The following is a 14,441-nucleotide window of genomic DNA, read 5'->3' on the forward strand; positions in this document are numbered from 1 at the left end:
TCACTACTCAGTGTCTACCCAAAAGAAAAGAAATTGTTATATCAAAATAAAGCCTGCACTCATGTCTTTATCCCAACAGTGATCATAATAGCAAAGTCACAGAATTAATCTAAGTGTCCATCAGTGGATGACTGGATAAAGAAAATATATATAAACACCATGGAATACTATGCAGTCATAAAAAATAATAAACTAAAGTCTTTTACAGCGACATAAATGGAACTGGAGACCATTATCTCAAGTGAAATAACTTAGAAACAAATATTAAATAAAAAATATTAAAACTAAAAAAAGGTAAAGTAGTCACTTAAGCCTTGCATCTTTAGTAAGCATTAATGCTTATATCTTATCTCCTGAGAAATTACCTGGGAGAAAGAGAAAGGAAGGAAGAAAGGAAGGAAGGAAGGAAGGAAGGAAAGAAGGAAGGAAGGAAGGAAGGAAGGAAGGAAGGAAGGAAGGAAGGAAAGAAGGAAGGAAGGACGGGAGGGACGGAGGGAGGGAAGGAAGAACTTAAAAAGAGTAAGCTCAGGGTCTTGTTGCTTGGAAGAAAAATGTAAACTTTAGATGCTAGCTCAAAAGTCTGCTATGCTAGCTTTCAAGTCTGATATGAATCACAGCTCCTCATTTGAAAACCTATTAAAAATAGCAGCAAGTTTAATAAACAGCAAGCTAAATCTCTTGAGAATAATTCAAGCTGACATTGAAATGTGTGCTGTCACAATTTTGCTCTGTAGACTTAGACACGCTGCTATTTGCCCAGCATTGGGGAAGGGGAGGAGCACAAACCGACTCACAGTTCGAGATGTTGGAGGAGCGGAAGGACTTGTTAGGGAAACCATCTCCTGGATTGCTAATCGGAGTTTTAAGCGATGCAGTGGATTGCTGATTCCAATTTCTCTCTGGATCTCAGTGTCAGATAAAGCAGACATGATGGCACCACTCTTCACGTTGGCTCGGCAGGCTGCAACGTACCATGCAGGCATTCCCAACCAAAGCTGTTAGATAGGAAAAAATGCATTAACAAATTATAATAATAGTTGTCATTTTAGTGTCTCATATGCCAGGAATTATTTTATGTATTTTACATACATGACCTCATCCCATGAGATAAAATGTTACCATTATTTTCCCCAGAGGAGATAGATGCACAAAGAAATTAAATGATGTATTTAAAAACAACAGCAAGGTAGTGATAGAAACAAGATTTGAAATTGAGAAATGCTAGCTCCAGAGACTCTATTTTAACTAATTCATATTACTAGTGATAAAAGTAATTGCTGCATGGCACCAAGTTCCCCTTTGTATGTAGGAACTAGAACGGCTACAAGCCACATTTGATAAGGGACTTAATTAATGTTTGTTTAATGAGTGGCTTCAATTTATAATGCTCCTTTGAAATTCTGAGTGAAGAGAAATTCTGTCACAGAAAGAGACAGCTGTGCCATAGCCAGCCATGTGATTTTGATCAAAACATGCAGTGTAGCTAAGCCACATTTCCACCTACCTTCCTATACCATGTGAAAGATGTGTGAACTTAATTAGATGCTATATATGAAAATGCCTTTTGGAGAGTGAAATGATGTACTAAGAAAGAAGTTAAAATTCAAATCATTGAAAAACTAAAGAAAGTAACAAAATTAATAATGCATCAGAAATTAGAGATTTTAAAGCTAGGCACAGTGGCTCATGCCTGTAATCCCAGCACTTTGGGAGGCTGAGGTGGAAGGATCACTAGAAGTCAGGAACTTGAGACCAGCCTGGCCAACATGATGAAACATCATCTCTACTAAAAATACAAAAATTAGCTGGGCATGATGGCGGGTGCCTATAATTCCAGCTACTTGGGAGGCTGAGGCAGGAGAATCACTTGAAACTGAGCGGCAGAGGTTGCAGTGAGCTGAGATCAGGCCTTTGCACTCCAGCCTGGGGACAGAATGAGACTCTGCCTGAAAAAAGAAAAGAGAAGAGAAGAAGAGAAGAGAAGAGAAGAGAAGAGAGAAGAGAAGAGAAGAGAAGAGAACAACAAACAAAGAGGCCAGGCGTGGTGACTCATGCCCGTAATCCTAGCACTTTGGGAGGCCGAGATGGCTGGATTGCCTGAGCTCAGGAGTTCGAGACCAGCCTGGGCAACAGGGTGAAACCCTGTTTCTACTAAAATTAAAAAAAGAAAAAAAAAATCAGCCGGGCGTGGCGGCGGGTGCCTATAATTCCAGAATTCCAGTTACGTGGAAGGCTGAGGCAAGAGAATTGCTTAAGCCCGGGAGGCAGAGGTTGCGGCTCCGAGACTGTGCCACTGCAATCCAGCCTAGGGAACAAAGTGAAACTGTCTCAAAAAAAAAAAAAAAAAAGAAATTAGATATTCTGATTTTTTAATTTTGCTGTGAGACTCTTGAAAGACAATTAAACCAGTAGTTCTATCAATAGAGCACGGGTCTGGTGCACCCTCAAGCACTGCGTGAATGCCAATCACAGGCATTATATTTCAGCATCTGAATAACATCACTTAAAGCGGGAATATTCTCCCATTTTCCCCCCATCATTAGTTATGAGTAAGAAGTAGAAAACACAACAAAAATGTAGCAGTTTACGTATTTGTTTCTGAATGTCCAAAAGATTGATATTTTTTTGATATTTGTTGAAATAAATAGGTTGAACAAAGGAGAGAATTGTGAGAGTGAGAACAAGTAAGTGAGATAAAGAAGAAAAACTATAAATCAGCAAAATACGGTGCCAAGAGCTCTAGACTACAAATCAGAAGACCCGAGCCCTAATTCCTTTCCAGTCTCATTGGTGAGTCATGTAACCCATTTAAACCTCAGCCATATTTTCCTCATTTGTAAAATGAAGGAATCAAGCTTGATTATTTCTGAGGCATCGTGATAGCTGTCAAAATGATCTCTACCTCCTGATATCCATTCCCTTCTATAATCTCCTTCCTTTGGAGGTTGGCTTGGCCCAGTGATTTATTTCTAATAAATAGCTGATGATAAAAGTGATAGGATGTCGCTTTCCAGTTCAGGCAATAAAAAAACTATGGCTTCATTCTTGTTAGTCCCCTTCTGCTCTCTCTTTCCCGCTGAGCTCTCACTCTGGAGCAACTCAGATCTCAGTAGCCGTATGGAGAGTCCCATATGACAAGGAACTAATATTTCTGGCCAACAGCCAGCAGGAAACTGAATCATGACCCTGGCCATATAAATGAGCATGGAAGTGGATTCTCCCCAAGTCCAGCCTTGAGATGACTGCTGCCCTGACTGATACCTTGATTGCAGTCCTATGAGAGACTCTGAGCAGAGGCCATCACAAAGCTATTCCCAGACTTCTGACCCATGGAAGTCATGAGATCATAAATGCCAAATTTGGGGGTAATTTGTAAACAGCAATAGATAACCAGTACAAACATCCTTTTAGTTTAAAAATTCTACAACATTTAAAGAATATTTCTCTCTTTTGAAAAAAAAAAAAATGCCAACAAACGAAACTTTTTGAGTCAGTGTGGACTGGGTTGTGATAGTGATAAGAGAAAATAAGAGGAAGATGCTGCTTTCTTCCAGTGGGTTAGGCACAAATAATTGACCTTGACGGGTACATTATATATGACCGAAGATAGGACTTAAATATTTAGTTTATAAACTCAAACTGTTCAAAATAACTAACATCTAAACATATCTTCTTTGGATCCTAATGATTTTTTTTACCCCTGTCTTCTAAGATATTTGAATTTCCACACAAGTTAACATCACCCAGATGCCTGCCAATACATTGTTACCAATGTCATCCATAATTAGACCTTTAAGAGTCTTTGATGTGGATAAATGGAGTGTGAAGCATGGAATTCTTGTCGACACAAAATTCTTAACAGGCTGTGCACTCAAGGAGGAGCGAAAGGAGATGAAGTTAAAGCTTTCATTCATTGGATCACTCAGCTCATTCATCTTGTTTATTCCATTTCATAATTTAAGTTGCATTAGGAATCACATTATAGGCAATTTCTATGTACTCAGAATAGGTTTAATTAGCAGAAACTTCACTGTCTGTCATCTCCTATCACCTTAATGTCAGTAAATCTGTTTTTTTTTTTCTTTTTATCTGAAGGATTTGTTCGTCGCTTGCCAAAACAGCAGCGAACTCTTTGTCAAACTGCAGCTCATTTTATCGGAGAAAAAACCGAACAAAGAACTGCTATCATTTCTGAGGTGTGATTTCTTAAGCATTTTGTCTTGTGATTGATTTTTTAAATATAGTAATTTTAAAGACACGGTTGAAAGAAGCAGCTCTGATCGCTAATATCTGATGGCTAATATGCCAAATTTCCCTGTCTGATGTGAAAGAATAAAGTAAAAGCAAAATACAGGCATTTTTCATTCAGTCCAAGAAAAAATACAAAGCATGTTTCTAGATATAGCTATGTAAGTCTATTTTTAAAACTAAAATGGGCTTTAATGTTTCGTTATTGATTATTTCTTAGCTCTAGCTATAATAAAATGAAGATAGATAATTTTATAATCCAAGACCATTTAAAACACTGTGTATAATTATCTCTGTCAGGCAAGGAAAGCCTGGATTCTTCTTTGCCCTGACACAGGCATATCCCAGCAGCTACTAGCAGCTCACAGAGAGAACTGAATAGAAGGGGCAGTGAGCACTACTGTTAAGTGACACAAAAGAGCCCTTTGCAGCCAAATATGTAGTTTCCTCAATATCAGAATCAGTTTCTGCTGCCTTCCACCCTGTTCAGATATTCCCTTATTTTTCCAGAACACTATGTTGTACGGGAAATGCTAAAAACAATTCTTTTATTGTAGCATTCAGTTTGGACACATAAGGGAATAAGGGGTAAATCTTCTGTTTTATCCCAAGTGTCTAAACCTAGCTGGTCCCTAGGCTTTAGGGAATTAGGTTCAGCAATTAAATGATAGGCAAAGGAATGTCTCTCGGTATATCTAGGTGATCTTACTCTCTTGGATTACAGAAGTGTTGAATATGGAGAGGGTCTTCTCTGTAACCTGCTAATGAGAAAGGACCCTGGCGTAATGGATGTGAATGGATGTTTTCTTGCAACAATAAAACTTTGTTTCTTCTCCGCGAGGCGCAGTGGTTCACGCCTGTAATCTCAGCACTTTGGGAGGCCGAAGTGGGCGGATCACAAGGTCAGGAGATCGAGACCATCCTGGCTAACACGGTGAAACCCTGTCTCTACTGAAAATACCAAAAAAAAAAAAAAAAAAAAAAAAAAAAATTTAGCCGGGCGTGGTGGCGGGCACCTGTAGTCCCAGCTATTCAGGAGGCTGAGGCAGGAGAATGGTGTGAATCCGGGAGGCGGAGCTTGCAGTGAGCCGAGATCTCGCCACTGCCTCCAGCCTGGGTGACAGAGTGAGACTCCGTGTCAAAAAAGAAAAAATTGTTTCTTCTCTGGCTCTAGAAATGAAGAGGGTGTAATTTAGAGACACTTCCTTTTATCCCACTGCATGCTTTCTTCTGCTACAATCACAAAAAGTGTCAGAGTAAAATCACAAACCTATTCCCTAGTAAGCAAATAGTCCCTTATGAGCAAATCCAGACTAAGGGGGTGCTGTGATTTCAGAAACTTGCCTTTACCTGTCTCAAATAAACTATCAACTTAGAAGTGATTGATTTAAGGGCCTCCTGGTTTCATTCTCTTACCTCTAGCCATGCGACCACAGTCGGCCCATCCCACTGGGCAAAAGGTAATCCCTTTCTCCGAGCTTCTTCAAGAAGTTCATGCCTGAAGTATATAGCAAAGATTATTAGTCAGGTATATGGAAAAATATGACTGTGATTATTTTTAATGACAATATTTTAAAACAACCAATCATCCTTTACAAGATTTTTTATGATACTATATAGAATAACAGAATTCCTTTTTCCTTTGAGTAATACACACACATCATCCATTGATTTTATTAGGAATGAAGCATTGACATAGAAAAGTAATTATTCCCAACATTTATTTATGAAAATTAGAACATTACGTGCTAATGGAATTAGAAGTGGAATTATATTATCAGCAAATATCTTATCCCTTCAATGAGAAAATGGCCCAAATGTTCATATTCAAGTATGCATTATGGGATCTAAATGTGGCTTTTTCCATTTGCCCTGCTCTCTTTGCCTTACTATCCCCATGGCAAAGAAAATGCTTACATAGAGAGGCAGAAGATAAATTTGGTCCTTTTAGTCACATTCTAGTGATGTGGTTGATTTTAGTATGCCCTATGGGTCCAGGGGTCTATCTTAGGAGTTATTTGTCTGGACTAAGAAACTACATCTCACTTGGAGAAAACTCCAAGGTAAATTGATTTCTAACACTCGAAAGCAATGTAAGGTGTTAAATTCAATGGTACACTGGTTTTTATCTATAATCACTACTGTTTTAATGAAATTAAAATATCTTAGTAATAATAAATGGTTGTTTTGATAACAAAAAGATGCAAAAGAACCCTGAAAAATGCATCTATAATTTCACTGACTCTTACTGATTTTTAGAATTGACATCCACTTACAAAACCAATTTGAGATCACTCATTATTGAGATAGTAGCTATGTGCTTTCATTGAAACTCAAATTGATATATACTTGGCAGGACTATGTTGGAAAATACATTCTCTTTATTTTAGTATGCCTTGATCTTACACACAGATGATAAAAACATGGTATAATAATTGCTTTATTTTGAATGTGTGTTTTATGCTTAGGAATATTTCATGAAAATCATTTATGAACCCCCAAATGGATAATTTGATTATTTTCTGCTATTGATCAATTAGTTACTTACTGTGGTAGACTATATTAATGTATTAAGATATATAATGAATAAAATGCCTTTCAACACAGGGTTTTCTGTGTTTGTAATAGAGGCTACCAAAAATGCATTAAAAAAACCCAAAGGGCAAACTACAAATTTAAGTTATAGTAGCTGAAGAGACATAAATCAACTGCCGTTTCATTTGAGTAAGGTCTGCGTGTAAGGTATTCAGCACCTGGGAAAGGGAACAGCGACACCCGTGCTCTGAATCTAAAAAAGTAGAAGCACTTCCTCACCTGGCTTGCTCTATCATCCCTCATTCCCTCAGGTCTCCCAGTGACATTCCTTTACTGAAAACCAGTTTCAAATAGCTTAGCCTCACTGTGACAGATATATTTATAGAAATGGATTGAAGGATCAAAAAAAAAATACCTATTAGGTATTTATTGAACACCTGTTGTGGACTGAGACTTGTGTTTGGTGTCGAAAATAGATATGGGTCTAATTTCCCAGGATATACCCTGTTAGATGGACAAAACAAACACTTGAAACTGTCCAAAAATACTATACAATACAATACAATACACAAACAGCTGCCAACATGAAAACTTGGTGATGTACCTTCTGAAGTATGTCATTTTGGAAAAGGGGTTAATAGCCATTGAAGGTGTTGTGAAGGCATTGTGGCAATGGAGCTGGCTTTGAAAGAGGTGGGCAGCTAGGAAAGAGGTGGGGATGGCATTCCACGCAGGACAAGCACCAATGGGGAAGGTATGAGACTTAACACGAAATATGTGGAAGAAAATTTAGGGGAGGCCTTCACAGAGTTAAAGCATGTTGTAAGAGTTGTAATGTTAAATCCAGTAGGGAAAGGGACACTTCTAGTTATGTCATAGGTTAGGGACATTAAAAGGGAAGAAACAAATTTACATTTACTATTAGTTTTTGCTTCACGTAGTAAAAAAGCAAGGAAATATGCACTAATAACCTAAGGAGCACATAACATTTTCAGAAGTGTATTATATGAGTGGTACAACAGCTATTTTTAAATATTAGAACACTTTCATTTTGAAACTTCTGACTAGTTCCCTAGTAAAAATTCCACTAGAAAGGCCAGATTGATCCTGTTGAGTCTGATCATGTAACTTCTCTGCTCATAACTCTCCAATCACTTCCTGTCTCACTGGGAATAAAAGCCAAAACAGCTGCTACAATCTATTCTACCTATGTCATCTCTCTGCCTAAACTCCCACCTTAGTCAGCAACATTGGCCTCCTTGTTGTTCTTTGGAAACAACCCAGACCTCTTTTCTGCCTCAAGATCTTTGCAGCTCACCTGGAATGCTCTTCCCCTCTATCTCCACATGGTTGACTTTCTCGGCTACTTTAAATCTTTACTCAAATATCACCTGTTCTGAATGTCTCTTCCCCTACTCCCTGAAAACCCCACCTAAAAACTCCAATAAGGAATTTCTTATCCCCATTGTTTGCTTTATTTTTCTCCAAGGTATTGCCATTCTAACACAGTATGTTATTTACTCCTCATTCTGTCATCTGCCAATAAAATGTAAGCTCAAGGAGGCTCTTTGTTTTCATATATTCTGTTCAGAGATGAATTTGAAATCTAGAACAAGGTCAGGCACAGAAGAGGTACTGAATAAATATTTGTAAATGTTAAAGAAAATGCCAATCAGTGTTTATATTTAGGTGCTTCTTGTTTCAGTAAATTGTGTTCTATAATGTTTTGTTTTGTAGTCCAAATAGCTTTTTCTATTTTACCTTATAACCATGTACAACATTTTATGTTGTAAAGAACGAAATGTTTTTCTCGTACCTTACCTCCCCTTGAGCTTTTTGTTTCCCACTTTGTCACAATAGTACTGATTCTAGCTGATCCCAAGAGTCTGATCTGTCTGGGTCTCCTGGTGAGAATTTGGTTAAGAGGCAACCCAATGTGCCCAAATCGTTCCGTTCTATGAACAGAAATATTGATAATACACTTGTTTGGGAAATTCTTGAGCAATATGCCCACTGAAAAAGTTTTATTTTCTTTGGTTTTGTTTTGTTTAAATCACAAACTCTAATAGCAGGATGACTTAAGTAATCGCAGTCTAAGAAAATGAGATAAGGGAGCTCAAATCCTTTGGTCTACAACTGTTAGGGCAAAATCTCTAGCATCTGTCTTAGGGCTGACATACTTGAGACTGTGGAGAAATGGAACAGATGGGAGGGATGGCTAGGTTTTACACCAGGACTGTGTACTACATGATGGTAACTCTAGATGTGCTTTTCCTTAACCTGAGAGAAGTATCAATTGTGTAAAAAAGAACAGCATTGAAATTTCCAAAGCAATATTGCATTGCATTATTATTCTCAATTATAAAATAATCTGCACCATACAAAATTTATAAAAGGCATATATCTGGGCATGTTGACTTGAGAGAGAAGCAATGCTAGAAAAATATAGCAATGTGGGCAATACTATAATAGTTGGAAATAACTGAATTTAATACATGATGATATGCTAACAGATTATTAAGGGTAGCATTAATTACATAAGGGCATGCTTATTCTCATCAAGTTTTGGAGTTACTGTCAGAAAAATAGTGATCTGAACTGTTTAAGAAATACTAAATGACAAACTGATTTGGCACAAACAAGCCTTTTGGATATACTGGTGTTCTCTGTTCAACCTGTCCATGTATGGAAAGGGATTTAGTCTGGAATGGATTTTCTTTGCAGCTAGAATTCAACTTTTTTAAAGGTCAAGTGACAGTTCTTCCAGTAAAAGGACATGATCACTTACCCCTGTACAAATTTAACTCTGAAAATTACTCTCTTTCCCTGTAGGCCTGAACCATAATTTAGTGTGTTTTTAAAAATAATTTCAGACAATCAAATATTTGACCATCTTTTCCCAAAGGATCACTTGTGCATCACTAAATTTTGGGGCATGCATTTCAGGTTTAAGATTCAGAATAGATTTTAGAGGACATCAGCAGTACTTCCTTTTAGAGGAAGTATCAGGCATGGAGGTGTTATCACTTGTGTCAAAACACAAACAAGAAAAGTACTAATTGCAAGAAATAGTTATTTTGAATCAGTACAACTTCTGAATCATTGTGCATTTTCAAGAAACACTCTTCAATAAAGAATGCTGTTAGTATCCTCCATAGGCCTCAAGCTGTCCTATTATTGATATCAGTAAGTTACTGTGACTAGAAAGTGACATTTTAGGAGGCAACATGTGGTGAGCACTCAGGTCTGTGAATAATTTGCAAGCCCATATCTAAAGGTGCAGAGGGGAGGCTGCACTTGCCATGCCTGAACTGAAGACAGGAACAAAGAGTTGCACACATTACATAAGGGCATGCTTATTGTCGTCAAGTTTTGGAGTTACTGTCGGAAAAATAGTGACCTGAACTGTTTAAGAAATACTAAATGACAACTGATTTGGCACAAACAAGCCTTTTAGATATACTGGTGTTCTCTGTTCAACCTGTCCATGTATGAAAAGGGATTTAGAAATGACTAGATTCAAAAATTTCTAGATAAAAGATCAATAGGGTCTAAAAAACATAAATAAATCAAGAGCATTTGCCAGGCTTCGGATTTCTAACTTTTAATCCAGGCTAATTAAGCAAGTGGGTGCAACTTTGGTTAAATGACTAAATCCAAATGGAAATGCCTGGATCTTCATTTTTAGGTTTTAAGTCTCTCCTTAACAATTGCAGTTGTGGTCTAATTGGTATATGAGTAGGGTCTCTGGCTCCCATCTCTTGCATTTTTATGCCATCACATGCCTTCCTGCCTTATCTCCCTACACACTTTGTCCTGATTTTCATGATTCAACAAAAATGCTTCCTTTCTACATCCATCCTTCTCTTGCCCTGGAGGCAATATTTACCACTTTCATACACAGGCCCCATAGTTCTAAGCAATTTTCTCTATAGTATCTTTTATGTTTTATTGAATTTGTTGGTTCACAAGTTGTGATTCCCAACTCCATGGGCTTAAGAGCAGAGACTTCATATGCTGTGTGTCTGAGTTGATTAGGGGTTCAGTCATCTAATTTTTATAGACTTACTATGTGCCATCTTTTGTCTTCAGCAAGCAAAGAATAAAGCCAAGTGAATCTCTGACCTCAAAGACCATACATTCCAGTGAAGAAGGAAGATTTGTATAAACACATATACACATAAATAAACAAAATAAGTTGAGCCATTGTTATGTGTTCTACAGAAGGTAAATTAGACTAAGGTAGTAAAGTAGGCAATGCTTATAGTGTTCTAGGGACATAGATGTCTATGACAAGGCAACATTTGAGTAGACACATGTACATTGAAAAGTGGCATGGAGTAGGGGTATGGTGGAATATGTTTCAAGCAGAAACATAGTATAAAATTCCTATTAAAGGAGTGGAATTAAATGTTTGAGCAACTGATAAAAGCCAAGAAAGGCCAGTGTGACTGGAGTGAATTGAAGGACAGGGGAGTTGGGGGTGGAGGAAGACGGAATTGGAGAGGTAAACAAGAGAAAAGTAAGATCATGTTGGGCCTTGGGAGCTGAAAAGGAGTTTATTCTAAATGTAATAAGAAGCCATCAGATGGTTTAAGCACAAAAACGTAACATAATTTGTACATTATAAAGCTACTTCTGGCTCAAGCACGGACTTGAGCCAGGTCAGAGTTGTGAGAGCTAAGGATACAAGTTAGAAGGTCGTTGCAATTTTCAAGTAGAAGATAATTGTTGCTTGGCACTGAGCTGTGGCAGTAGAAGTGGTGAGAGGTTATTGGAATAGGGATTGAGGCATACAGCATACATTCAATAAATTGTAACTGAATGAAAGAATGCATGCCAAATTAACTTCTTACCAGCTATATGTTTTTTGGCTACGTACTTAATCTCTTTGAGACTCAGTCTTCTCATATTTGAAGATGATTCTAAATTGATCTCAATTTATAAGAACTAAATAAGATAATATTTACAAAAGCACCTAGCAGCCAATATGTATTCAATAGATACTAATTTTAGTTCTCCACTTTTTCTTTTTTTCCCAAAGCAATTCATTGTATGTGCTACCATCAGATTAGCCTCCTTAAAGTAAACATTTATTAGCTTACTATATAACTCACATTTCTATAATGGTTTTTAATTTACTATTGAAATAATGGCCTTCAAGGTCATTCTTGATCTGCCCCTAAATTGTGTTTCCAGATTTACCTATTGTATCTCTTTTCTCTAGCTATAATGGATACCCACCATTCTTTGCACTTTACCTCTTCTGTTCTACTGAATTTCTCTCCATTTGGAATGGCCTTTCCTCAATTCATACCCTTCAAATCTTCTCCATCCCTTGAGTGATGCCACTCATATCATGTGCAAGACTGTGGTAGACAGTTCACTGTATGTACACAGGCTTATTTCCTCTACACCATAATCCCCTGCAGTCATGAGCCATGTCTCACTATTTAAAATCACTTATTAGACAATCCTTTCCATAAATAGCTATCCTATTGGCAACCATATTGAAATGGTAAAACTTGAATTTGTTAGTGTTTGTATTTGCAATTGTGAAAAATGAAATTAGTTACTCAAAAAAGTCACATACCAAAGGGAACAGTATGTCTCCTCCTCATTCTTCCCAATGTGGGTGGTTTATCTCTGTCAGTGAAAAGATACTTTATTCACAGACCGCTTACTTTAGCATGCTATTCTGGGACTGCCAATTTGTGGTATGACTGTCCAAATACCATACAGCACTGTCCCCTCTGTCACTTATGATGGCCATTTCATTCACCTTCTATTTGATGACTGTCATTTTCCCCTTCATACTTTCTAATGCCTCTTCCTTTACTTTCTACTGTCACTGACACCACAGTTTTTTCTCAGCCTTTAATTGGTCCTTATCTCCAGGCTTCTTACACTGATATTTTAAAAAATCTGCTTGGAAGACAGACTTTATAGCAGAGTGGGTGACAAAGTGACTCCTAAAATCAAATCGCTTGAGCTTGATTCCTTTGCGCGTCCTTTTGGGCTGTGCATCCATAACAAGTCACTGTATTTTGCTGTGGTTCAGTTGCCTCATATGAAACCATGAAGCTGATAATAGTACCCATTTAATAGGGTTTTTATGAAGGTTTCATAAGAAAATATGTATAATATGATTACAACAGTGCCTCCCACAAAGGCAATGGTCAATAAATGTGAGTTTCTTTCTCTTTCTTTCTTTCTTCTTTCTTTCTTTCTTTCTTTCTTTCTTTCTTTCTTTCTTTCTTTCTTTCTTTCTTTCTTTCTTTCTTTCTTTCTTTCTTCCTTTCTTCCTTCCTTCCTTCCTTCCTTCCTTCCTCCCTTCCTTCCTTCCTTCCTTCCTTTCCCTCCTTTCTTTCTTTCCTTCCTTCCTTCCTTCCTTCCTTCCTTCCTTCCTTCCTTCCTTCCTTCCTTCCTTCCTTCCTTCCCCTCCTTTCTTTCCTTCCTTCCTTCCTTCTTTCTTTTTCTTCTTTCCCTCTTTCTTTCCTTCTGGTTTTTTTTTTTTTTTTTTGAGTCTCACTCTGTCTCCCAGGCTGCAGTGTGGTGGCGTGATCTCGGCTTACTGCAACCTCTGCCTTCCAGGTTCAAGCGATTGTCTTGCTTCAGCCTCCTGAGTAGCTGTGATTATAGGCACATGCCATCACGCCTGGCTAAATTTTTATATTTTTAGTAGAGATGGGGTTTCACCATGTTAGCCAGGCTGGTCTCGATCTCCTGGCCTCAAGTGATCTGACCACCTCAGCTTCCCAAAGTGCTGGCATTACTGGCATAAGCCACTGTGCCTGGCCAGGTTTCACTTTCAATAATTATAGCACTGTCCTCTAAAAACCTTTCAGTGTTTCCTCAAATGTCTAAAGAATTATCTTTAATCTTCATTACAAAGATATTCGTTTAATCTTGATTTAATTATGTAATTACCTTTCCTTCTAACCAGAATTGAAAAGTACTTTCACGGTTTGTGCATCACCAATTCCACCTTTGCAAATACCATTTCCTAGAGTGGATAACTTGACTGCTACTTTTTCAACTATCAACAACCTTGTTTATTTAATTCCTGGCTTCCCTTTTATATGAAATATTTTGTGATCAGCCCAATCTACAATTATCCTTTTCTCCTTTAAAATATGGAAAACTTCTCCTTTAAAATATGTCAATCTCACCCATAGAAATCATTTTTTTGTGCCTGAGGCATCATCTCCAATCCAAGAGAGTAAAATCCTGAAAATCAGAGTTTGTCTTCAAACTGTATCATGCATCTTTCTTTGGATGCACTAGTCAAGAACATCTTTTGAATGACTGCTAAATTATAGTCCAAAAAACTCACAATGTTGACAGTCACCTAGGATACTTGATTGTAGGGCATTTTTAAGTATTCTATATTTTTATAACTTCCAACTGTTCATTGCATCTTAAAAAGAAATAAGAATTCTGCATCACAGTTACCCAGGTTGGCTGCAGAAAAAGATTAAAATGTCATATCTAACATTCAGAAAGACATTTGGTAAACTGACTGAGTACTGCCAAAGCTTTTGTTTAAGCCCTTATCGTCTGACGATGATGGTGATGGGCTCCTAGAGTCTCTCTGTCTCTCATTTGGTAACTTCTCCCTTCCAACCTCCAGTGAGACCTTCTCAAACACAAATCTT

The 14,441-nt window shown here is 37.6% G+C and overlaps 1 protein-coding gene across 22 annotated transcripts in view; it reads right to left on the bottom strand.

The window, feature by feature from the left end:
- Positions 1–14,441, bottom strand: part of PPFIA2 (PTPRF interacting protein alpha 2) — a 504,804-nt gene that overhangs the window by 35,312 nt on the left and 455,051 nt on the right. For all 22 annotated transcript variants that reach the window (XM_050749219.1, XM_050749217.1, XM_050749222.1 and 19 more), the window contains 2 exons: positions 5,665–5,746; positions 795–995 (listed from right to left, as the gene is read on the bottom strand). In XM_050749219.1, coding sequence (XP_050605176.1) covers positions 795–995; positions 5,665–5,746 — 283 coding nt within the window. The remainder of the gene's footprint in view (positions 1–794; positions 996–5,664; positions 5,747–14,441) is intronic.

Source organism: Macaca thibetana, chromosome 11, assembly GCF_024542745.1.
Source record: "Macaca thibetana thibetana isolate TM-01 chromosome 11, ASM2454274v1, whole genome shotgun sequence".
Lineage (NCBI taxonomy): Eukaryota > Metazoa > Chordata > Mammalia > Primates > Cercopithecidae > Macaca > Macaca thibetana.